At 40.0% G+C, this 25,943-nt stretch overlaps 3 protein-coding genes across 8 annotated transcripts; 2 read left to right on the top strand and 1 right to left on the bottom strand.

Moving 5' to 3' along the window:
- The first annotated feature begins 943 nt into the window (after nt 1-943).
- Nucleotides 944-7,661, top strand: LOC110849572. Its single transcript, XM_035851683.1, has 10 exons — nt 944-1,204; nt 1,589-1,732; nt 1,804-3,205; nt 3,264-3,739; nt 3,801-3,958; nt 4,752-5,374; nt 5,451-5,768; nt 5,836-6,728; nt 6,841-7,197; nt 7,453-7,661. The coding sequence occupies exons 2-10, from the start codon at nt 1,679-1,681 to the stop codon at nt 7,627-7,629; spliced, it is 4,458 nt and encodes a 1,485-aa protein (XP_035707576.1). The 5' UTR covers nt 944-1,204; nt 1,589-1,678; the 3' UTR covers nt 7,630-7,661.
- Nucleotides 7,610-17,290, top strand: LOC110849920. Of its 6 annotated transcripts, none has more exons than XM_035851680.1 (14): nt 7,610-7,959; nt 8,027-9,530; nt 9,808-10,291; nt 10,364-10,622; nt 11,577-11,862; nt 11,929-12,539; nt 12,611-12,814; nt 12,885-13,255; nt 13,329-13,887; nt 14,750-15,405; nt 15,513-15,869; nt 15,941-16,090; nt 16,164-16,313; nt 16,799-17,290. In XM_035851680.1, the coding sequence occupies exons 1-10, from the start codon at nt 7,645-7,647 to the stop codon at nt 14,933-14,935; spliced, it is 4,779 nt and encodes a 1,592-aa protein (XP_035707573.1). In that variant the 5' UTR covers nt 7,610-7,644; the 3' UTR covers nt 14,936-15,405; nt 15,513-15,869; nt 15,941-16,090; nt 16,164-16,313; nt 16,799-17,290. The 6 variants fall into 6 exon arrangements, with proteins under 6 accessions (XP_035707573.1, XP_035707570.1, XP_035707574.1 ...); XM_035851677.1 differs by having other exon boundaries at nt 14,750-15,436; XM_035851681.1 differs by having other exon boundaries at nt 14,750-15,709; nt 15,791-15,869.
- A 3,826-nt stretch (nt 17,291-21,116) lies between these two features.
- Nucleotides 21,117-23,625, bottom strand: LOC110849814 (secernin-3). Its single transcript, XM_022097266.2, has 4 exons — nt 23,362-23,625; nt 22,418-22,556; nt 22,057-22,212; nt 21,117-22,002 (listed from the first exon to the last, which is right to left on the bottom strand). Exons 1-4 carry the CDS (start codon nt 23,488-23,490, stop codon nt 21,164-21,166), a joined length of 1,263 nt encoding a protein of 420 aa, XP_021952958.1. The 5' UTR covers nt 23,491-23,625; the 3' UTR covers nt 21,117-21,163.
- Between the last annotated feature and the right edge of the window lie 2,318 nt (nt 23,626-25,943).

The raw sequence follows: 25,943 nt of genomic DNA, 5'->3' as shown, positions 1-25,943 counted from the left end.
AAATAATCGTCATGAGCTTGAAATTTGCTACACAAGTTCTTCCTGACTCTGTCCAAACTGGTTGACTGACTTAGGATTAAAATTAGTAAGTCGCCACAGATGTTCGATAGTAATAATTTTTATAATTTTTCAAGAATAGGACGTATGTATGCATGCACATAAATACATGGCTATTGTAACTCGTCCGGATTCATAAAATGCAGCGTATTTGTGTCGTCACAAATAGGTATATAATATCTGTTAATTAAGCCAGGCAAATTCATGTTGATTAGTAGAACTGACTAAGAATAGTATGTTGCACATGCACTAACAAGATTAGAAAGTGACAATTTTGCTGCTGTTTGCATATCTAATCAGGGTTCCTTGACAATTTTCATGACCTGTTGATCAATAAATTCGTTCCAGAGGTCAATATCTTCCCCCCTTATTGCTCAAGTAGAAAAACGGTTCGTGAGTTCAACAGTCGCATCCATTTAATCAGCCTTGCAAATAATAATAACATTCATGCATGGCTCACGTGCAGAATTGCAGTGTCACGTAAACGAAGACAGGGGTATCATTCAAGTTTGGTGCATATTTATGTTGTCAACTTATGTATGTAGGTAGGTAGCATATCTACATACCTACTTGTCAATTTACTTCAATTTTTGCATTCAATCTGCAGATGTCTGTGTTTTCAACGAATTTTGTGCAAGCATTTTAAATAATTATCTATTTTAATAAATTATCCACTCTACGAATGCAAGTATTGCGGTCGGGCATGAGTCCAGTAAACCGATGATCTTGACAAATTTCTTGTCATTATCTTTTTCAAGGCATGCAAAATTTCACGAAAACAAGATCCCCAAACAAGGCTGGATAAGAGTCAGCTTGGAATTGCAGACTTTACAAATTTCCGACCATTAACCCGATCACTGCATTAAATTCTTATGCATCCCAGAATTTATGACCATTTCAGTTTAATTACTGGACACCACAGCATTTTCATTTTCAGAGCAAAAAAATAAACTTTTTGAGTACGAAATTAAATCGAGTTTCCAGAAATATTAAGCAGTCTTGGCTTAGGATTAGTCTCTGTAGCAGTTAAGATGTTGCAGGACCTCCTCCCCTTCGCGGTGTATCAGTGGGGCCGTCTTCACCTATACCGAAGAAATGGATATGGTGCAAAAGAGTCAGAAAATCTATTAAGAAACGGCTCAACTCCGTGAGCTAAAATACATAAATTGTTTATTTGAAATAAAATTTTGCATGCTTCATGGACGGATCAAAATTCTGAAAAGTATTATTTGTTTGAGTTTGTTTAAACGTAATTAAATATTAATCACATGAGTATAATTAAATATTTATGTACATATGTATCTAGATCCCATAATCTTATTTGCGACAGCTCATATCGATTTTGGAATTAATGTGATAAAATTTAAAATTCAAAAATTCAATTTAAATTATTTCAATTTTCAACTAAAATATATTATTAGTTCTGAAAAGTTTCATTAGTTCAAAAAAATAAACATGTTTATAATTAATTTAATTAATAATTTAATTAATTTAATTAATAATTTAATTAATTAATTAAATGAACGATAAGGTGGACTATCTACTCGTCCACTTGGGGGAAGTGGGGGACGTGCTGGTCTTTAAAAGTGAAGGAGGACAGAAGTTTGTACCGGAATTGGTAATGTTTGGTGGAGATAATGGCGGTGATTCCGAAATTTTGATGGACGCAGAAAAGGTGAGGCCAAAGGTTATATTTTAGCGAGATATTTACATAATAATAAATTGATTGGGTATGACAAATTACAGACTTTAACCTCTGCAACGAAAGGGCCACTAATCACTCAGACTGCTCTGACGCCGCCATTCTCCCTGAAGTCAACACATCCCGTCCCCTTCATTGGGAAAGGTTCTCCCCTCGCCCGTGTCCACTCAATCCCGCTTTCTGGAAATGATGGACCCGTGGTCATTCTCGGAAACTCAGAGGAAGGCGGGGTCAATTGGGTCGTCGTGCAAACTGAAACCGTGGGTCGGTCGCCCTACATTCCATCTCTGAGGGAATCACTGTCTTACATCGCCCCATCGAACCTGACCTTGCCCCACTTACCCTTCCCATCTTTCCGCCGCATTATCCAGACCAATCCAACCACTCCCTCGATTATCGCCCCCATTCCATCATCCACCTTCATCAATGCGCTCAACATCCAAAAGGGAAAAGTGGAACTGAGTCTCATGCTCATTCCGGAGATTGGATTCCGTGTGGATTATTCCGGCGGAGCGATGCGTCCCCCCAAAAAATTGATGGACGTCCCCCTGATCGGGGAAGGCGGGTGGAACTCGAGACGACCAACTTGGATAGGCATGGATCCCGGGAGTGGTGCGTCACGTTGGGATGCGTCCTACTTTCTGATTCTCAACTATAAAGTGTACCCTCTCAAGGAAACGACGGTTTGGGACGATTATTCAGAAGATACGGATCCCACCACGGTCACGCGGACGTTCGTGGTCAAACCTTCCAAGACAAAAGATCAGCCAGACCCCTACAGACTACAAGTTGATGGCCAGGCGAGGGGAATTTTCCAAATGGGCTGCTACCTCTCCGACCCGGCCAAGAATGTGATGACGTCTTCGGGACAGATATACGAATTGACCTCGGCAGGACAGCTGGTACAGGGCCAAAGTTTCCAACAGGGTTTCGAAACGCTTACGGACATTAACATATCTAAAAATGCCACATTGGACGATGGAACACCGATCACGATCCACTTTAAATATTCCCCACCAGACAAAGACCATCAACGGTATCTCATCAGCATCGAGATCGATGATCATTCTGATTTGAATATAAACGCGACCCGCCAATTTCGCGAGGATAACGATAAACACGACGACAGATCCATTTTGTTCAAACCGGGGGAGAGGCTTTTGTACCTTCTTCCACAAGGAAGACTTGCCATCGGGGGGCCGAACAAGACGGAAGAGATGCACGTATGGGTACCCGAAGAGAGGATTTTGTCGACAAGGGACGATCCAAGGACGTGGGACAAGCAGATGCTGAGTGATCAGGCAGGAAAAAAATTCGATTTAATATTGAGCAATAATTTTGAAATTAAACGAACCGATGAAAATGGACCAATTCAATTGTTCAACGGAGCAAAAACGCTATTCGATTTTGGGAAGAATGCATCCCAACTTATGAACCAATACCCGGGTAATTCTGACAGGAATTTTATTTGCGGGGACAAATTTTATTCATGTTGTTCCCTCAGGTTACCTGGTCTCCACCCAATCAGATCCCGCCGTCGTGCTGTACACCCACCGAATTGGCGGGACCGATGTCGAGGTCGTCGAGGAAGACGGAATTCGACGTTACGTTGAAGGAAAGTATCTTCACGCACAATCTTCTTCGCAGTTCCTCGTTTCAAAGTTGGCTTCTGGAGACCAGACAAAGATCGAGTGGACGGGTTGGTTGCCATGGAAACCGACCGTGGTCGTGAGCCGGATGGAAATTCAGGGTGGACCAGAACAAGATGTGCGGGTGACGAGGCTGGAGTACACCGCGGGACAGTTGACCGCTGACAGGGACGTCGTTTGGAGTAATGTCACCATGATTAAGGGCAACTCTGCCAAAGAATCGTCGGGATGGACCGTGTTCACCTTTGATCAGTACAAATTTAATGCGACGTCGGGATATGTGCGACAACTGTACGACGGGGATGGAAATTGGCTCAAGCAGATGGAACAGGTGAGTGATGGACTTCAGCTTTTAATTAAAAAATTTCAAAATTTCTTTATTTTATATGCAGAACAAAAACGATACACAAAACGGTACTAGCACGACCCAAAAATTGTGGGATAAGACGGGTTCCTTCCCAATTATGACGCTGACTCCGTTTAATTCTACCGAATGCCAAATTGGATACGTTGCATTTCAGCCGTATGAAAGTTGGGGTGGTGATTGTGGGTGAGTTCCTTAATTTAACCCCTTTGTGACTGAAATAGTTGAAACTTGCTTTCGTTTGGGGACCGGAAATTTATCAGTGAATTGTTGCTACATAACCGATTAAATTTTAACGATAGTGTAGCTACGTCACCAAAATGTTTTTTAAAGTAAGCGTAGTTACATCACCGATTTCACCATTACTAATCATGTATTTATGCATATTACCCAAAACTACCTGAAGCTCATTACAATATCAGAAGTTATTGATTCATACATTTTGACAGTTTAGGAAGGTCACCGATCAAGTATCACCGATCTTGACCAGACTAATTTTAAATTATTCATGCTCAGAAATAAGTGGACCCGTAATTTTTTAAATTCCGCCACGGGCGAAAACATGCCTATTCTGGAAAACGTGAACAATTTAAAATCATTCCTACAATGCATTACAGCGAACCTCAGTTGTAGTTTTTGCAGATAAATAGCTTTTGGTAATGTGCATAATAAATGCAATTTTGTAAAATAAAATTTTGACTTGTATACATGTGTGTATTTGGTTTCCTTGAAAATTTTTCCGCAGTACACAAATGTGTGTAGTTGGTCCCCAACGTAACGGGAAAATAGTACACAAATACAGTATATGTACTTGGTCCTTACGGAAAGCTAAAAACTACACAAATATGTGTAGTTGCTACCCAAGGGAAAGTAAAAACGTACATAAATGTGTGTACTTGGTCAAGGCCAGTAAAGTCGGTAAATCATAATTTCGGTTAGTTATGCACATTTTATATTAAATTGTGAATATTCTCGCCAGGTGGCAGTTCAACAACGCTTCCGTTATCAATTCCGACGATGCTGAAACCGATGCCAGCCTAATTTCTGGGAATCATTATCTCAGTTTGACCCATCCCGGTGAAGCGCTAACCTTTGATGTCCCGCTGGTCAAGGGACGATCTTACTTGGCGGGATGTTGGGCGAGGTCGAAGGCACTTCAAGGAGAAAACTCCTCTTTGGAAAGTCCCATTCTAACCGCCTGGGTCGATGATCAAGGTCTCGGTTTCATGTCGAAAGTCGTCTTCACCCGAAGCACGTGGAACTATCTGCAGGTCAAGGTCATCGCAGAGGAACTCCTTCCCTTGTGGGAAACCTTGCTCAACAAAAAAATCGACATCGACAAGGCCAACTTGACCCTGAAGTTCCGTATCGAACCGAGTGACCCTGACTTTGGCGTTGATGTCGATTCGTGTCTCGTCGCCCCATTGTCGTGGAACTCGGAGATTGCTGTTTTTGACGCAAAAATGACCCGAGTGTCGGAAAAGGTTTTGGGCGTGTCGGGGTTGGTGGTGAGTTACGTGTACGACGACTTTCTCCTCAGTGGAGAAGCGGTCGTAACCACAGATCCGATGGGCAGAGTGACTCGGATGCAATTTAACGTTGGTAAATATTTAGGAAACCAGAAATAATTACAAAGTTTAAATTATGTCATTACATAATTTGCTGATTTGTGGTGCAGACGGCGGTAAAACTGGCGGACCTTCTGTTTTATTGGTTGAATCGATGGATATGCCAGGCTGGATCCACTCTTATGGGACTAATACGGTCCCATCCGGTCAAACGTTTGGACGCTACGGTCTGCTGCACAGTAGCGATGACGAATCTAGTATCGATATCTTTAAAGATGGTACTCTTCCGCCGGACAGATTCATGCTGCGTTTTGCTTACCACTTGGCCGAACCGAAATGTAGTCTGACGCTTAATATGCAAGGGCGGCTAATCACTCTGGAGAGGAAAGGGGATTCATTTTCTTCGGTTATTAGATCCCCTAGCGGAGGTAAAAGACAAAACTATAAAAATTTAAAATTATGAATTATGAAACTTTCAACGATTTCAAATTATAGAAGAAAAGAAGATACCTCAAATTGGAACAATACTCATTGGCTCGCTTCCAGAAAACCGCATCTTTGTATTCTCTAGCGATTCTGGTGTTTTATTCGAAACCGACATTGGTCCTGCCACCAAAGCTACTTTATCACTTCAAATGTCCCACACCGTTGCGATCAACCATGTCATCATCCTGCCTAATCCTTCCTTCACTCTGTCGCATTTATCCCCACTCGGCGAAGAATTGCAAACTGCGGTGATTCTAGATGATGGAATTCTGCTGAAAGAAACTTTATACGACGAACAGGGCCGTGCAGTTGCTGCAACTACGTCAACCCATCTTCCATGGTCAACGGGTGACATGCTCCTCACCTACCGATCGGGTTGGGTGACCGATTTCTCCCTGCAAAGTCAAACCATGGCGGGACAAGTGGTCGACCTCAATCCATCCTCTCGCGGCGTCCCCTTCACGTCAATCATTTTCGGAAATACTCCTCCCGGGTTGAACGAGTGGGTCGGAGAGGGTCGACCCGGTGCAGACTTCTCAGCCAAAAGCGGTTACGCCATTTCATATTCGAAGGAGGGCGATCCCGGCGCAGAAGTCTTGTTTCCCCCCCAAACAGGATTTTACTACAAGACCAAAGTTGAACCGGGTGGATTCCGACAAATCTCCGTGTTTTCAGAAAGTCTTCGAAACATCGTTGAGGGAAACCGGGAAGTTGTTGTAGCCACGATTACTCGATCTCCGGGAGGGTGGACGACGCTGGTGACGAATAATTTCGACGAGAAGGGCCGCCTGATCGCTACTCTGCCACCGATGTATCACTTCCAACAAATGACGCTACTCAAGGGGAAAACCTGGGAGGAAATTGGGTACGATCGTGGGAATGCTCCATTTGGAATTTTTTATGTGAGATAAAAATTCAACCATAAATCTACAGACCAATTTTATCTAGAAAATCAATTCTGGGTCACTTCTATTAAAAACTAGTTAGGTAATTTTTGCATGTATTTATAATTAGGATTACGACGATAAGGACAAGCTCATTCGAAAAGTGACGCCCGAACTTGGCGTGAGCGACAACATCTATGACGCCAACGGAAAAGCCGCTTTCGTCATGAGGAAAACGACCGAAGATGACGACACTGCCGGAAATTTGCAACGCGTCGTCTACTTCGACTACGCTGACGGTGCCAGAGTAAGCGAATTTGGAGTACTGCAAGGCTGGAGCCCATCCGGCAAAAATTTCACGGGAGGGGTTAAAAAACCCTCGAAGCAGTTGAAGTATTTGGGTTCTGTAAATGGGGCCTTATCAACCACAGATTTCGTTTTCAACTATTCTCCCCCGGAAGTTGGAGAAGCGCCCTACGTCCAAATGGTACGCTTTTGATATAGCCACGACTTTTTGTAATTAATTTTATAATAGTACCTCAATTTTAGATTGCAACAGATTTCTCAGATTTTGCATATATGTAAATTACGATTTTTCATAAAATTACGGTTTTTAGCTCTCGATTTATATCTGTAAAATTACCACAATTTTAACAAAAAGAACTCATATTTTGCAAAATGACGATTTTGCAAAAATGCAAAAATTTGATATTCTGTTTTCTAAGGTTTACATCAATTTCAGATTGAAAATCACCTCCTCAACAAACTTCCCTCCAGCGAGACTCACCTTTCCTGGAAATCCTCCAACGATTCCATACCCCTCCTGACACCCACCGTCCGATACACTTACACACCTAAAGGGGACAAACTCCTCAAAATTCACTACGCCACTCAAGCAACGACACTCGTCTATTCGTAAAATGCTCTCGGTTTCATGGACAAAGTGTTCCTCGTGCGGGACGACACAGAACCCGCCTTGCTCGCGAATTTCGAGTACTCGGCGTCAACCGGAGGAGTTGCGATTGAACGGATTTTCCATACCGCCGAACCGCCATCCAAAAGTCTAGAGGTGCCCCCATTGACGACAAGCATTGAATATAACTCTCCCGGATATCCGACCTCTTGGGAAAATGCATTCTTTAAGGAAGAAATCAGTTATACGAATCCAGGTTATGGCGACGTGCCGATGGGACAGCCCGCTTATCCGACCGCGTTAACTTGGACGGGCACATGGGGACCCGCTAAAACGGTGGGTTGCATAGAATTTTGACTTGTATCGAGGGGAACTTTAAACTCTTTGAAAAAATTAATTTCAGGTTACCCCTGAACGTATTGCTCAAAGTACTGGATTAAAATTATCCTCCGCCACCAGGTGTCATACGGCTCTGATTGCGGCGAGATATTTGGACTTGGAAGGCTACATCCTGCGACGCTTTGTTCCGGTCCTTGACGTAGAAAATTTGCCAATCATATGCAACTTTGGAGAGTATGCTTGGGGCATTGAAAAATTAATGGGGTCCGTAACGTCACTCCGTGGTTACGGCTACTCATTTCAGTACGGAAACTACAAGGAACTATTAAAAGCGAAGTTTTATGACCCACGTGACGTTACTGAGCGTCCCTACTGCACAATTCCTCTAACGCTGACCACACTGAAAAATGCTTTAGACAAACCGCAAGATACGGTTAAGAATCTTTGGAAGCAGCTTGGCGATAAAAAGTACATTTTAGAAGATTCCGACAAAGGTCGCAGCGGTATTAGCCATGGCGAAGCTGGAGATTCTCTTTTAAATGGTGTTCAAATGACGGCTGATCTTAGCAATCTGATCCCAGGCGAAACACTTTTTGAATATGCCGAGCCGATTGGGCGTGTCCTTGGAACCCGGATTGGAAAAACGTTTGGAAAGAACGAATTTTCCGACATGTTTGTCAAATGGCAGGAAAATCTTAGCAATCAAACGGATGTGATAGTTGACACGATTTGGTCAATGTTTAGTAAACAAGGCTATCTCGATGCCAATGGCGCAGTCACGAGCAAAGTTCTTGACGCTGGGTTCAGCTCAATCGTCTCCAGTATTCAGAATCTCGACGTTTCCTCCGTATTCAAAACCCTGCTCGACTTTTTCCTTTGCGGCGTCAACACATCCGCGCAGGACATGCAAGTCTACCAAAGTGACATGCATGGAAACATGGAGCTCTTCTATAACGGTCAAGACCGCCTAAATTTTACCTACAAGGCGGGAACCAATCAAATTTTGGGCTCGGTCTTAACCCTCCCGAGCGGGGAGAATGAATCCAGAACATACACCCACGATATCAATGGCAACTTGAACTCTATTTCGCAAGATGGAGCTGTTCTCCTCAACCTGACCTATGACCCGCTGACCAATCGTCCCACCCTTGTCAAGTTATTGGACGGAACTGAACTCCGATTTGCATATGATTACAAAGGAGAACGTGTCTTCAAGAAGGTGTTCGACAAAAATGGGCAGCTCGTCAAGGAGATTCGATACCTAGGTCGTGACCTGGACAGAAAAGTGCTGACGGATCAAGTGTTGACATATTTGTCTCCAACTTTGCCGCCTAAGGTGGTTACGACATCCTACTTTTACGGGCCTCGAGGCCTGTTTGGGTTTCTGAGGGATGGAACCTACTACACCGTTCTCGTTGATCGGATTGGATCACCGCGATTAATATTGCGAAATGGGGAGGTCGTTGACGGTTTCAATTATCTGCCGTATGGGAAGGTTTCGTCCACGTGGAAACTTGGGAATGTCGGAAATCATGGAACTGATCCAATACTGCGCTACCTATTTACAGGTATGGCAAACTTATTCTAAAAATCTATATTATAAGCTGGAAATGTTTGTCTGCAACGGAAGTGAAAGCCTTTTCCGTGACGGAAGTGGAAGTGGGGAAAGTTTCACTTCCGTTTCCAACCGGCATTTCCAGCTAATAACATAGATACAATACAAAAATAATTCGGTGGAATTATGAGCAATGCCACTTAATTTTCACGAAAATCAAATAAGCCCGCGGAAGACGGGCTTATACGCTAGTAAACTATGTTCTGAACACCTTTAATAATAATCATCAGGCCAAGAACTAGACGAGGAGACGGGCCTTTACAACTTTCACTACCGCATGTACGACCCCACCTTGGGCCGCTTCTACCAAGTTGACCCCGATGAGCAGTACTTCAGCCCGTACAAATATGCCGGGAACAGTCCAATCCTCATGGTGGATCCCGATGGCCGATTTGGGTTCCTCATTTTCTTCATCGCTGTTGGCTTAGGCCTACTCTTCGGCTATCTTGGGATGGCGGCAGCCAACGGGACGTGGGACCCTACCAAGTGGCACTGGGACAAATGGCAAACCTGGGTTGCCGGAATTATTGGATTTGTGTCCGGGTTCTTGTTGCCGTACGGTTTTGTAGGGACTGCTGAAGCATTGGTAGGCTATCTTGGAATTAGTAGTGAAGCAGCGGTAGTCCTGACTATAGGGTTGGGTGTGGGGGGAGCGTATTTGTCGGCGGCAGCAAATTTTAATGACTTCAACCCGGCCCACTGGGACTGGTCGTCGTAAGTGATTCGAACTATAATTTTAATTTGAAGTATTTTTCACCAATGATTTTATGGTTTGACCTCAAACAGGCCTGGGGCTTGGAACGCCCTTTTCAACGGCTTCGCTTTTGGAAGCAACATCGTTGGAGGGGTCAAGGAGGTGTTTGTGTTCTATGATAAACTCGATTCTGTAGCCATGAAGGCTTTGCTTATCGGCGGATCCACTTTTACCGGAGCAGGACTGGGATATATTTCTGGAGTTATGGCTAATCAACTCGAGGATGGCAGTTTTCAATGGAATCCTGCCAAGTGGAATGTGAACGGGGCTACTTTTTTCGCAGTTGTTACGGTAAATTAATTCGTCTGAATTATTTTAGTCTTCCTCATTATTTTAGTATTATATTATTATTTTATTATTTTATGTAATGCAGAGCGTGATTCAGCCTTTTGAACTCACTTTAATTTATTTTCTTATAGCTTTATTTTTCGTTTGTGAATTTAGTCAATTGCTTCAATGTATAGCCCATTAGTTTGCCTAACGAGGTGCAATCGATTTTCTACTCGATTATCACGTCTGACACTTTTTTGGAGTTATTTTGTGCCGTCCGCCCGTGAAAAGTTGTCCAAAACCCATTTAGCGCCGCCTTGAAAATCTCTGCTTCAAGTGCTCAAATCCCAAATTATCTATTTGAATAATGTCAGGCGACTCGTCAATAGTAATTTTAATTTAAGTAAGATTTATTTTTGGATGTGAATATTTCGTGCAGTTTTCGCGAAGTTACTTTGAAATTCTTGATGTAAGACGGCTTGGGGGCGTGTACCGGGTCCTCCTCCGCGTTAATCTCATTAGGTCTGAGGGAATGACCCTAAAAAGTGTTTCCTCACTCATCCCCAACATTTCGTTATGCTTATCTGTAGTGACGGATTTTTCTTGCTGACGAAATGTGCAATCTTCTGCAACGCGTCCTCAGTCCTGGCTGATCTTGGTTGCCGTTTAGGTGGGGATAGAACTTCACCCGATGCTGCCACCCTCTTTATGTGTATGTCATTTACTATACTGAAAACGTAGATTTCAAATCTGACATTGAATCCATATATCGCCAGCTTTTAACAATTTGGAAAACGCTTGGGGTATCTTGGTGCACAGGACGGGGTATTTTGTAAACTGTTCCTTGAATATCTGGGTTCAATACGTGCAAATTTCGATAATCCAGAGTGTTTATAACACTTGTTATCTCAAGAAATGAAAGTGAGTTCAGAAGGCTGAATCACCCTCTGTACTGCTTTCTCGCTTATCCAACAGGGCGGCCTTGGTGGTGCCACCCTACCGGTTGGACTCATAGGGTTGAAAGATGCGCTTTTTGGGTCGCCTAAGGAGGCAGTCCCTTTCGCGGACGAAGGACAAGAACTAATGGAAATGTCTTCCGTTCGACATGGAAGTATAAGCAGCATGGACACCGTTACTATGGTCTTCGACGATTCCGCGAGTCTCTTTTCAGAGGGAATCGAGGCTCTTCAAGACACCGTGAGAAATGACGACGCCTTCATCGACAACTCGTTCAATCTGCCATACAACACGAATAACGATGGTAAATATGCTTCTTAGAAAATTATTTGAATGAGTTATAAATGCAGGGTCCTTGTTTTTATTTCAGTGGCAAATTTTGTGAGAAACACCGATAGAAATCTGCCCCTGATTACTTTCATTGTAGAAAATCTCAACATGAACTTGGATAATTTAATTAGACACCTCGGTCCTAAACGAGCGAGATCTTTGAGATTAAATGCTCCTATAAATTTCACAGAGCCAGCGATTCTGGTTTTTCTGGCCAACAATGACTACATAGTGTTGGAAGGGGTTGGAAAGGGTTTCCACCCGGATGGAGGCGTTTATCTCTTTAACTCGACGTCAAATCCTGACCTTTTTAACATGCTGGCAGAGTCAACAGGACAAGTGGGTACAATTCCGGTGGGTAATTTAACCGTGGATATTGCAAACTTTTTAAGTTTACGGAATGCTGCTGCGATAACTACATTTATGACTACCTGGGGCAATGCGGTGAGGTCAGAGTTAGTTAAAATTGCTGGGGTAGAGCCATCTCTGGACAGTGCGGCGTTCCAAGAAGAAGTCGTGAGAAGACTTATGCACGCAATAAATAGCCAGCCAAAACTGGATCTGAGCAAGAATGAAGTTGTTAACTGGGTTGTTATGACCGCGATGGAGGGATCTTTGCGGGACGTTTTGCTAAATCCGATTAAAGAGAAGGTTAGCAAAGATATGCAGAAATGCAAAGTCATTCGAATTGTTGAAGTTAATTTAGCATTATTTTTTATAAGGACGATAATGCTAGCGACCAATTAGTTGACGTACTGGGTCGAATGGGACAGCTCGTGGCAGGGTCAAACATTGTGCAGATTATTGCTTCAAACCAGACGCCAAATTATACCGATGTTATGCTTCCGCTTTCTGAACGATGGGATATTCCCACCAGTTGCGTACAATCGGGCGAGATTTGTGTAAACGGGCCACCGCAAGTAGAGGTAACTTTTTATTAGTAATTAATCAGTAAAATATGTTAATTATTTAATTGTTTGATTGACAAATTAACAGGTCGGTAGCGTCCCGTTTCTAACTTCTTTCAAGGCCAAACCTGAAAATCACATTGTTCCCAATTCCATCCTCTCCAACGACGGCCTTGTCCGGGGGATGAATATTTTGGACATGGTTGACTTTACAAACGTGTCTCACGTGGATCCCCTTCTTGAAAAGTTGACCAGTTTTGACGGACTTGATGGCTTCTGCTACTTTAATAACGCAACTTCTTGTCCGAATAAGGAAAACTTGGGTAACGATTCGTTTGAAAATGAGATTTTTGTTAGAAATCGAGTAAGACGTGCAGCACGGGAAGAATCTGCTACGTCCAGTAGCTCCAGTCTCCATGGTTCAAACATGATAACTCGAAGTGTTAAATTGATTCGGGGGTAAGCGGCTGGTTAATTGATTTGCATATTAATCTAATCACTTTTATTGCATCGATTTACCAATCTCTTCCAGACTTTGGGACAGGATCAGCCCAGTCAAGCCTAAAACGGATAAGTCTCACCCTACGCAATCGGATATCTTACACAGTAAAACGAGGTCACAAAACCAAGCTGGGTCACCTTCTATGTGGAAAAAATGTGTCCCTTGGGCGCACGACGGGCTCGGCTACGTCGACGGATTCACCTGCATGGGCAACAAAGGCGTCGTCTCAGTCGTCCCACTTTCACCCGAAGCATTAGAAAATAATCCTACCTCTTTGATGACCACCGATTATGGCGACACGTATCGAGACTGTACTTTCTACAGGGACCCGACCCGACCGTTTGGTTCGGCCCATTGCACCGGCAACAAAAGCGAGATCCATTACACATCTTGGATGGAACAACGGCCGTTTGATCACTTGAACGACCACCTGCTCATGGTGGCATTGATCCTGCATTTTATTCGAGTCAGTAAGGATGACGAGGATAACGTGAAATCGGATCTGATTTCCACGGATGACGAAAAAATGACAATGTGGCGTCAAACCCTAGACGATATTGCAAATATGTTGGAGTTCTTGACTATTAGGGTATAAATTAATTTACACCATATTAAAATTAGCTAAAATATCCGTAATTATTAGCTCACCCTGCGTAGCACGAGAGCTATTGAATTCCTCTTGTCCGTCTGTCGGTCCGTCTGTCCGTCTGTGTGTTCACGAGTTTTTTGCATCAATTATGCTAACTAAAAATCCCCTTGCCCATTATTGAGCATCTTAATCGCACCATTGGTATGGAACAATCCGTGACGCAATTGGTGCGAATCAACTCAGGAAATCGATAGGGAAAAGACTTCAATTTTGGAATTACTAGCACCTTTGGGGTCGAATAATCGGTTATCGAAAATGATGCGAAATAATTTGGATAATCTATGCAAAACGCACCAAAAGTGCTAAATAACTGGAAGAAATAATTACACAATTTTGATCAATCAGTATGCAAATGGTGCGAATCAGCTGGGAAAATTGTTCGACGGTGGAGTACAATTTTGGAATACGTAGCACCGTTAGTATCGAACAATCCATTGATCAAAATGATGCGAAACAATTGGTTACATTGATCCAAAGCGCACCAAAAGTGCCGAATACCTAGAAGAAATTATTTAAAAAATTTGACACCACGATCACATGGTTTCCTGACAAAAATCGAAATTGTGTCAAAATTAACTCCCGATTTTAACCATTTCGGCTGCACCATTGGTGCAATAAATATTATATCCAATTACTTTTATTTTCCGTTTATATTGCAATATTGATGCAAAAATATATAAAAAGTATGATCTCTTTTGTCAGCTTATTCCGCAACTTCGGTGCAAAGTAATTTCGAAGTCAATATGACAGGGTGAGCTACTTATAACGTTACTACGGTTTATTATGTAATTTATCTATTTAGAATGATGCCGATCAATGGTGTAGCGTTTGGGGACGTCGTCTTCTCCAGGACAGGATCGACGATTGGGACACGTTCAACCGAAAGGGAGCAGCAACCTTGGAAGAGTTTGAGATCTTTGAGGAAGACTTAGAGGCTTTGTGTGAGGAAGTTGGTGAACTGGTGGATAATGCTATGAAATTGCTTTAAAGACTTTAGTTCCACCATTTTTTAAATTATCAAGCATGAAAATTTTATTTCAATAGTTTAACCTTTACATTGATTATGAAATAACGGAAAGTTGTTGAATGGTGCAAAAATGAGAACTAAAAACTGAAACTATAATTTTCAAACTCAAAATTACTTAAACAAACCTCTAATATAATGCATTATTGAATTGCACGTGCAAATATGAGGCATGGAAATGAGCATCACTCGTCAATCATCACGCGAGCAGTCGTGTGACGGTTCCATAAAAAGTTATAAGCAACTGACATGGACTTGACCACTTAAAATTGTGTTGTGCCGGCGTGTGCATGTGTGATAAAGCATGCGAAATTTATTATTGATTATCTTTCCAAGCAGCACTGTAGTGTAACCTCCTCTTGACTGAATTTCCACCTGAACAAGACTGCTGCTACCATCACATGGCTTGAGTATTATACGTGTGACATACAAATGTAATAACTGATGCTATGTAAACCTGTGTTTGTACGTAGAGAAATATCATGCGAGCACAATAACCCTTTTATATCCACAAATGATTAATTGAATCAACTCCACGCAGACAAACGTTAATGCAACATTCTATCTTTGACGTCCGGCTAGTCTCGTCTCTCACTAAAAACATTGGTCCACAAATCGAATACGTTCATTGAACGAGAACACTTGGTCAACTTCACATCATTATTTTGCATACCGATAAGTAAATTAAGTACTTAACATGACAACTCCACTAAAGCATACCGTTTACCTTGTGCGACAGTAAGTTCGAACATAAATAGCTAGTTAATGAGTTACTTCGGATTAGTAAAAACAAAAGTGTGTAGTTCTTATTATTTGCAGCGGTCAGTGCCATAGTAACGTTACAGGAGAAAAACTGCGTCCAGAGGTTGATCCGCTCACACATTTTGGACACAAACAGGTCACAAACTTGTTAAAATTGGAAATGTGCACGAATTTATCAGATTATTTTAATGAATCAAAACTGACCAGGCCGCAGCGCTTGGAGCCCAATTGAAATCAGTCCCCTTCACGAAAGCCTATGCGAGCACGTATCCAAGAGCTGTGCAAACGGCGGAAGGGGTCCTTAAGCATCAACCAGTTCCTACCGAATTGATACTGGATTCCCGAATAGTTGAAAGAGTGCTTACATAAATTTGCACTAAAAAATATGTACATATTGAACGAAAGGAATTAATTATGAAATTATTTTTAGGATCATGGATATTTTACCGGTCGTACAGCCAGAGAAATGTCCTATTTTATGTGTGGCGAGTTAATAAATGGGGTAAAATTTAATGACATTGAGGTTCCTGAAGCAGAATCCGCTGCCGAGTTTGTCGAGCGAATTGAAGGCTTCTTCAAGGTATGCAAAGTTATGTATGTTGAGGCAATTTACTAGGATTTTTGTTTAAAAAATGCTTCAATTTAAAAATATCTATATCACAAGCTGGAAATGTTTGTCTGCAACGGAAGTGAAAGTAATTTTCCGTGACGGAAGTAAAACTGGAGAAAGTTTAACTTCCCTCGCCAACAGGCATTTTCAGCTAATTATATAGATACAATAAAAATAATAGTTCGGTGGAATTATGAACAATCTGACTTAATTTTCACGAAAATCAAATAACTTCTCGCCCGGCGGGAGACGGGCTTATACGCTAGTTTACAATATTTACAAAAATTCGATTGTAAACCTTAGAAATATTAAAATAAATAGTCCCTTATGTAAAAGTTTGTAAAATCTTAACTGTATACAAGTTGTGCAATTTTTTTTAGCTATTCGAGTAAATTTCCTCATTGTTAAATATGAAAGGTGAAAATTTTCATTTTCAAATTTGTAAAATTTTCTAGGAATTGTTTAACGTTTTGGAACAATCTGATAACACGGAGACCGTATTAGTCGTGTCGCACGGAATGTTAATGTGTCGTTTTTTTGCTGGATTAAACGATGACACGTTTTCCAACCTCTGCACCGTGTCAAATTGGACGAGGGACTGTTTCGCCATGGTGCATAATACGTCTTGCACAAGCTTAACGGTGGAATTTAATTCGGATAATAAACCCGTACTGACTTTTGGAAAAGTTTTGAGCACGGAGCATCTTGAAGGTCTGGAGGACGAAGGTCACGGCCCGTTCCAACATCCCGGCAAGCATTTGTCATCGGAGGAAAGATCACAGCTTATCGAAAAGGTGAGGAAAACTCCTGGCGCGGCGAACGACATACCCGGATGTGCTCCGGTATAGCTAACTATAATATTTCAAATACAATTAAAGTATAAATTTGTTTGAGTCACAAAGTTTGTAAAAATGCAATAACGAAAATAAAAACTTTATATGTCAGGAGGTATGTAGATAATGAAAACACTTATTATGAGCATACATGTGTATGTGCATACGTGCGAAGGATCAACGTGTAAATTTGACAAAAAAAATAATTAAAGTGTCTACATGAGTATAAATTTCAATGAAATTAGTTTATTATATTTAAATTTGTTCCTACTATTCCTATATTGCACAAGTTAGTTTCCTGCAAATGTGACTCGAATAACTGATAATATAAATTTAATCTCATATATATTATATATGTATAATTTCCAACTTGAAGTTTCTCGCAAAATTTTTAGCTTTGCCATGTAACTTTGAACGAGTCATTTCTCTTAAATAAATAATTTGGAGTGCATTGGTATGTGCATATGTATATGTATAATTCCATCCCTGACAATATGAATACATATGTAATGACAATCATTTCGTTATGCAAAATCTCGTTAACTCGATTTTATTTAACTGTACGAGTAAATATATTTATAAACGAATCAAAAACTAGTATTTTCTACGTATGTACATACATATATAAATAGATATGTACATGCATAACATATACATAAATAAGTACTTACATATGCATCCCATGAAAACAAGTATAAAAGTGTCATCTTTTACAAACCGGTCGAAAAGATAGTGAATCTGTAGTGAGTCATGTCTATGTGCATATATGTACACATGACATTTATACCCACAGTTCCCAAAGTAAATGTATTTAAAATTGCTGTTTGTAAATCCAGTCATGTTTTATTTATGAAGTAATGAGAAACCTGCAAAATAAGCACAATATTATTTCCATGGATGCAGTATCGCCTCAAACATGAATTTACGTACTTGGTTGACGTATTGTAGTCGCAAATTAATTCAATCCTCATCATGTTGAAAAAATACACGAGTTGTATTTTTATATGTATAAGGAAGGTCACCCAACCAACTGGCTGGCTGAACCAGCCAACAATTCCTGGTACGAAATTAATGGTATCCTTCCATTGTAAGAATTACTCATACTAAACTTACTTTCCATTTCTAAATCTGCTTTTCTCGATATTTGTTACTGCTTTTGTATGCAAATTAATTGTGCAAACCTAATATTGTGCAGATTTAAGCAAGTTTAGCTTCATTTAATCTCTGCCTTTACAGCAGTACGGTCATCCTTTGAATTGTTAAGTTTCGTTAAAAGTATAAAATGAATTTTCTTGTTGTAATTTGTCTCACATGGTCTGCTCTTGTCTGTAAGTACGAATATAAGTTATACTAAGATTGTTAAGGGACAAAGGTGTTTTTGTGGCCTGAATTTTGACCATGTTGCCAGAATGGAGGATTTGTGAAATTTCTTTTAAAAATCGTACAAGTCTTCTTCTTTATTTTTATGTATGTCTCAGAAATCCTCCATGTTGGCATCGATGTGAAAATCACATCCGAAGGGGGTAGGTTTTGACAAAATATGCAGTACTCAAACCCAAAAATACCAAATTATGGTAACTATGTAACATATTTGAATTTTATTTTATTATCGTGATGATAAAATTAGCCCGAGCCAGGACTTTTGGAACCGTCGTGTCCGTCCTTCTGTCTGTAGATCAGGATTATGATAACTCCCGTTAACCTTCTCCTATCGACTTGAAATTTGGTACACATGTAGTATGGGGCAAATAGTGAGTTAAGTTCGAAGATGAGCAAATCAGTTAACTGGTTGACCGGTGTGGGTCGTCTGGATGGGTCGGGTATTATCACCAAAAGTTCAAAATTGTCACAGAAAACTGAAATTTGATACAGAGATTACTAATGGCTCCTAAAAGAAGAATATTGATTGAGATGGGAGAACTTTTTGTCTGGAGGGACCCGAGTGGGTGAGGGTGACCCATACCGATTTTTTAAAATCGTCATATCCAGTTGAAATTTGGTAAAGAGATTGCTTCTCATGAAAGAGTATGCAATTAAAAGTGAGCAAGGTGTAACCAGAGTGGGCCATAGGGTGACTCTTTTCTAAAAGTTCGATATTCAAGACATTAGTCATATTGATTGGGAAATGGTTAAGTGTGATGGAATTTCTGCAAAAACACGTGCGGGCTGAAATTCAAATCAAATCCATCATCCATTTCCCAATTAATATGCACATATACAGTCGGTTTATTTACCATACGACCCGCGACGTCACCACTGCAATGCTATTAGTAATGAGAGTGATGACGTCGAGGATCGTATGGTAAAAAAAATAGGAGTATGTACAAAATTGTACAATAGCTGCATCCATAGTCCATTTGTTCCATTTGTTAGTGATTTGGTGATGCTTTCACAGGTTCATGATTTCAGCATCTTAATCACCATAAGGATTATAAAATCGACCAATCAGAAAATTGGAATAAAAATATTTTTGAAAATTATGGAGTATGGATGCGAGAAACCATCAAATTATGACGAAATCATGAACAAATCACGGACTATGGATACAGCTAATGTAATGACCGAATTACTATTTGAATCACCCAGTAGGGTCACCCCCACTGGTTTTCTCAAACGGTCTTAGAAGACTGAAATTTGTCATGATCTTGTAGGGATATGCCAGGTTAATAAATATCAAGTAAATTAAAGGATTTTTTTGCCGTGGGGACCTAGCAGGGTGACCCATACTGGTTTTAAGAATTGTAATTTTCAGCTAAGAAATTTTTAGCCTCCATACCATAGCAATTTTTAAAACTACGTCTGCGTATTAAATACAATTTTGGATGTTCAAGATTTTAAAGAAGCGAAGGTGAAGCGGGCAGATTTGTAATTACTTCAAAAATTTAGAAGCGGATTCTGGTCCCGACTAGGACTAAATGAGATCTATGCTGTAGTTTTTTTTAAATAATTAATATTACTGGTAAATACCATACGAAAAGACATGAGATTTTGAAATTAACAGAAATATGAATAGCTCGGCTCGGGCTATGTCAAGTTCACCATTGTTGAGTTAAAATTAAAATTAAATGGTTACAAATCGGCTCGTGGCAAAAAAAAATGGGTGCTGCAGGGCCCAGGAAAATTGCTTATCCCTTAATAATCTTTTGTAGTTTAATTGGTCTACATATTTACATTCGCAATTTTTGCAGTGCAAGAAAATGCTTGCCAAAACAAACCCCCTCCACCCGTTTTGTCTCCGCCAACAACGAGTCATGGATTTCAATCTGCAGATGAAAAAGGATGCCCGCCTTTCGTACCCACTTTTAATTGTGGCCCCTTCGACCCTGCCAATCTGAAATGCAAGAGTCACGCGGACTGCACAAATGGACAGTTGTGTTGCTCCGAGGGGTGTGGCAAAGAGTGCAAGGATCCTGCACCGAAGGTGGTTCACCCGGCTACAAAACCATAAATGGTGACGAGTCAACTCTGATGACAAGCCTGGATTCCTGAAGTGTTTTTTGTGGCGAATGTGTTTAATATTAGGTTGTAACGGGATATTCATGTATGAGTTAAATAATTTGGTTACTATTACATGCAAAGTAAATACACATATTTGTATTTGGTTTGGAAATATGCAGTTTTTACCAAATACAATTTTTATGTTGGATGTAATGAAGGCTGTCATGTTTTTAGCGTTAACTGGCCTTTTTTATCATGTACATTGGGGAATTTTCACCATGATTTCGGCACTCCAAAATCTATAATTGTATTTCAATTTTCTATCTACATAGTTTCTTATTTCGTACTCTTGTTAATTTGCATCGATGTTGTATCTTTAAGATAAATACCTACTTAAATATCATTCTTTTGTGTTATCCAAGACTTCGCATTCTTAAATATTCACACCAACTCGTCCATTGAAAGTAATACTAGTAAAAAAATCGGAAGTAGCAACATGAAGTATGAATACTTGCTACAAATATTATCAATTTCTTATTTTATTCTTTTTTACGTAGACAAGCATTTTCCATAAAATTCCAACTCCTGTTCGACACAAGTGTCAAACATATTCTCACATTTTTCTATTATCACACTTTTTTCTGTAGTATCACTCGTTTCCATATATTTTTCTACCAATTCTCTCGCCGATAAAATCCACCCATTTTCCATCTCCCGCAATCCTTCTTTAAGTTTCTTCGCCTTTACAAGCCTTTTATAACACTTTTCATGCTCTATGTACAAATCGTGCTTCCTATTTTTTCCAACATCCGGAGATTTGACGCCGCTCAGGTAACACTTCTCGGTCACGTTATCGCTGAAGATCCACGGTTTAAAGGCAGAATGTTCCGGATCCGGCGTTCCCGTAAAGAAGTGAATATCTCGCCATCCATTATCATTCAAAACGCTAACTTGACTCGACGTGGAGACAAAGGAACCATCACATCCCATGCAAATCCCACTCGGCCCATCTCGCAAAATCTTCATCATACACTTCTCATCAAACTTGTTATCGGAAGAATACTTTTTCAGCAATTTTCTCCCTTCGGTAAACCTTCCATCGTCGTCGTCATCAAGGCTGGAATTAGTTCCGAAAACAGCGGAAAAGTCGAAGGGAGTGACCCCATCCCAAAATCCCAGCTCGACCGCTTTCTCTTTAAGTCCGTGCGACATGAGGTCGATTTTTGTCCGGATGGATAAATCGTTCGAGATATTTCTGTAGCCACTTTCCACCCTCTCGGCAGCCCAGTAAGGTCCCGCCGTCTCTAAAACGTAGGCCTCTTTCCTATCCGCGATGAGGAAGGAGTTGTGATACGACCAGTTTTTCATCGAGTCGGAACAAGGCCCACCTTATAAATGTGTCCACATTAAAAAATTATCAAAATTTTTGGATTTTTGCCCACCTTGACCGTGGAGTTCGAAAAGTGTGGTCAGAACGGTGACGGCTTGTGCAGCAGTGGTACTGCGGATGAGACCCAGGCGGACGAGGTCCATGCCGAGCAGTTTAGGTTTAATGTCCTCTTTTGGATTATTTAGCTTCGTCCAGACGGCTTCATTTCCTGGAAGAGAAGGAGTAGGATGTAATTTTGAGGATAATATAAATCAGTGGGGCTATTCAGCAGATTTTAAATTTAATCGAAAAGTAGAAAATTGTGGATTAATCTATATTGGAGATCTCTTTTTTTAAACTACAGCTATTTTGAAACTATATAATCATTCTTAGCAAGTAGAATGATGTAAATATGTATGTATGTAAATATGTACCAATGCACACGCCGTGTTCGTTAGCCCCCATTTCTGCCCCCCACATCCAACTCGGTTTGCTAAGGACTGTGGCATAGGTCTCTTCAACTTGATCAATCTCGATGTAAGTGCATCGTTCTGGGACACTTTTGTCGTGGATCTGATAAGAAGAACAGATTATTTGGTTAAGTTAAGTTAACTATGTGAAGAATTGAAACGCTCGGATGTAAAACAGCCTTCGCGACAATTTAAAAAAATATTCAACCCAGTTACATTTAAATACCGTTTTGTAAAATTAATTAAAAATAATTTAATTTCAATTTTAGCCCGAGTCAGGCTTATTTTGAAAAATCAGTATGAATCACTCTGGTTGCATTTTGCTCACTTTTAACTTCATATTCTTTATGAGAAGCCATTAAGTATCATTGTGCCGGATTTCATCTTTTTAAACAATTTCTAAAAATCGATATGGGTCACCCCATCGGGTCGCTCCAGATAAAAATTTTGACCCCCACTGGTCAACCACTTGACCGATTTCGCCCATATTCGAATTCGTTTCCTAACTTTTCCCATCATGCGTATGGTAAAAATTTCAAGTCAATCGGTTCAGCCGTTTTGGCTCTATCGTGCCGGACAGAAAGACGGACGGACGGACATGACGGTTCCATAAGCCTTGACTCGGGCTAAAAAATTTTCAAAAACGATATTTAAATGTAACTAGGTTGAGTTTTACAAAAAATTGTCGCGAAGGCTGTTTTACATCCGAGAGTTTCAATTGTATTTATTCATTTATAGTTTTAAATAACATTTTTCACTTTGGTAAAAAGCATGGTAATTTAAACTGATAACATCAAAGCAATTTAATCAAGCTATCCAATTTAACTTTACTGTATATATAGTATTCCGAATTTCATGCAAATGTTTTATCAGGGCAATAACACTAAATGGTTATCCATGTGTTTTACCTGTTTTGGGACATATATAATTTCCTGTACTTCATCTGATGGACGGTCAGAATTTTTGCCGAAAATAACACAATTATTCACTGTATTTGGTGGAAGACAAACAAAAGTGTCACATGAAATAGGTTTCATGTTTAATTTTGAACTTTGTATTTGAATTTCTTAAGTTTACGAAATATATTGACGACTAGTGTTCAGCACCAAGGAACACATGTGTGTGTTCAACATTTTTACCGGATTGGATGTACATTGTACATACTTGCATCATATAATGTAATCCCGTGTACCCGAATGTTGATGCAAGAATAAAGCGTACAAAATCTGGTAAAAGAGCCCCTCTGCATGTGGACATGCATACTGACAGTACATACGTGTATGCAATATGGACATACACAGTAATGCATGCATAAGTATGAATTTTAGTGTGTAAACATGTATGCAGTTTTATATCAATTACTATTAAATATGCATTATTCAATAAGAAGTTCCACAATTCATACGAAATACACCGAAATATATAAAAATACACAAAGTATGCTTACAATTTATAAATAATTAAGGATACCACATGTATATGTAAATTCATAACTTACTCGTTTGAGTAAACTACATATTGTTAGCTAGTTCATCATTTTGTTTTATTTTATTTGTTCACGTTGTTTGATTTAAACAATTAAATATTTAGTACTTGAACACTCCTAACACGTGGACGACGCACGAGTTTATATAATAATGTAAATGTGGATATGTGGATGTAAGTATATGTGGATAATGCAATCATGAAAATTAACCTTCCTCGGATATCAATTCATAGAAATGAGCAATATAGTTCGTTCAGCAACATGTTATGAAACTAATAATAAATATATACCTAAAGTTCTTACTAAACTTGTCGCAAAACATCCTGTACATAATTTGATATTTACAGGTTGTTGTGCAGTAATTCGTTAATTACAAAGTTCTTTCTTCAAGCGTATATGTATTGCTTTCTTGATTATAGCATTAAAGAAACTATCCTCAGACACCCACCACATCCGCTATCATTAAGTTTGAGTTACCCATCACTTGCAAATTATGCAATTACTGATATAATTCAATCCATTTTCCATTAGGTATTTCTGTTTCTTACTCCTAAACAATGCATACTTTAATACATAAAAATAACATAATACATTAATAAATTCCAAAAAGAAATCCTCACTACTTATCTGATAAAATTAATGTTAGAGTTGAAAAAATGTGGCGTCAAAAATTGTTCCTTTTATCTCAAATTAATGTTTTCTTATTTTCTACATGCATTCCCCTTAACTTAACCTGTTCTTCTCCTTTGCTGCATAATATTATCACAGGAGAAGCAATTTTAACCGTTATATCTCAACCCTTGAATCTGCTAGAAGAAACATCCTTTGAGTTTACCACTTTTTCCAGCTTAACCAAACAGCCTCGAAATCCAAAAATTATTCAAGATTTTCCTCATTTCCTACCTTGGCAACCATTCCGGCCGCCGTCCAATTGTTCCTACGACGAATACACCAAACCCAAATATGCAACTCGGTACAGCAGCTTGAAAATCGGTTTCATGATTTATCAACCACATTCAAACTTTTACAATTACTTTACCACGATCCAGAACAAGCTTTCATACTGCGGAGAAAATCCTGCCTATGTGTTCATCATTTCTACAAAACGTCCCGCGATTGAGGACAGTTTCAATTATTTTATGGTAGACCAAACTCTCTTCACGTCAAAGATATTCGTTATATCGCAAGGTCGAAATAATTTTCAGGATTCAAACATTTTCTTTGCATTTTGTTACACGTGCGGATCCCCCTTTCCTCAAGAAGTTGAAGATATTGCTTCCATAGAGACGCAAAAATTACTGACATCTTTGACCAATTCATGGTACCACTTTAATGGAAGAAACTTACGTGGGAAGTTCATTTACGGATTAGAAAAGATGGAGCCAAAGTTCCAAACTTGTCACAGCGTTTTTGACCCATTGGGTAAAACATTTGCGTCTCAGGAGACTTGCACATCGTCCGTAATTAGTGTGTACCTTAACCTCTCCAGCCCTAAAAGCAGCGACGACATTATGAAAAAACGGGTCGATGGTATTTATTTTGGCATCCTTATATTTCCATCCCTTTACGCAGACCACTTGTCCCGTAAATACCCCATGAGAGATGTTTCATACAATTTTCAGAAACGAGAGTTTAAAATGGCCACTATTTTCTTACCCGGGAAAGGAACTATGTCATATGAAAGCTTTTTAGTTCCATTTGATGAAGAAAGTTGGATATCTCTGTTGGTTTCGATACTGGCGATATCACTATTAATTTCATTCCAGAAACAGACACGAGGATCAATTTTAAGAAAAATATCTGCCTTTTTAGAAGCCTTGTTTTACATAATTTCGGCCCTATTCGGACAATATAATGAATCACCTACTCCAAACACGCAGGACAGGAACTCGTTCATGAAGAAAGTGTTTATGTTTATCTGTCTGATTTTCTTTTATCTCGTGGGCACCGTATTTTATCAGGGATCCATATTTTCTTCACTCGTAGCCACAATCCCTCCAAATT

This window comes from Folsomia candida, unplaced genomic scaffold (genome assembly GCF_002217175.1).
Source record: "Folsomia candida strain VU population unplaced genomic scaffold, ASM221717v1 Fcan01_Sc005, whole genome shotgun sequence".
NCBI classification, from domain to species: Eukaryota; Metazoa; Arthropoda; class Collembola; order Entomobryomorpha; family Isotomidae; genus Folsomia; species Folsomia candida.
This window is presented reverse-complemented; position numbering and strand designations above follow the sequence as displayed.

Bases quoted from the DNA above. Each gene is read 5' to 3' on its own strand.
- LOC110849572 (XM_035851683.1), top strand. From the start codon at position 1,679: ATGTTTGGTGGAGATAATGGCGGTGATTCCGAAATTTTGATGGACGCA. The intron at 1,733-1,803 runs GTGAGGCCAAAG...GACAAATTACAG, and splicing joins TTTTGATGGACGCAGAAAAG to ACTTTAACCTCTGCAACGAA. The intron at 5,375-5,450 runs GTAAATATTTAG...TTTGTGGTGCAG, and splicing joins TCGGATGCAATTTAACGTTG to ACGGCGGTAAAACTGGCGGA.
- LOC110849920 (XM_035851680.1), top strand. From the start codon at position 7,645: ATGGACAAAGTGTTCCTCGTGCGGGACGACACAGAACCCGCCTTGCTC. The intron at 10,623-11,576 runs GTAAATTAATTC...CTTATCCAACAG, and splicing joins CTTTTTTCGCAGTTGTTACG to GGCGGCCTTGGTGGTGCCAC. The intron at 11,863-11,928 runs GTAAATATGCTT...TTTTTATTTCAG, and splicing joins ATACAACACGAATAACGATG to TGGCAAATTTTGTGAGAAAC.
- LOC110849814 (XM_022097266.2), bottom strand. From the start codon at position 23,490: ATGAAACCTATTTCATGTGACACTTTTGTTTGTCTTCCACCAAATACA. The intron at 22,557-23,361 runs GTAAAACACATG...TCTTCTTATCAG, and splicing joins TTATATATGTCCCAAAACAG to ATCCACGACAAAAGTGTCCC. The intron at 22,003-22,056 runs GTGGGCAAAAAT...CACATTTATAAG, and splicing joins TTTCGAACTCCACGGTCAAG to GTGGGCCTTGTTCCGACTCG.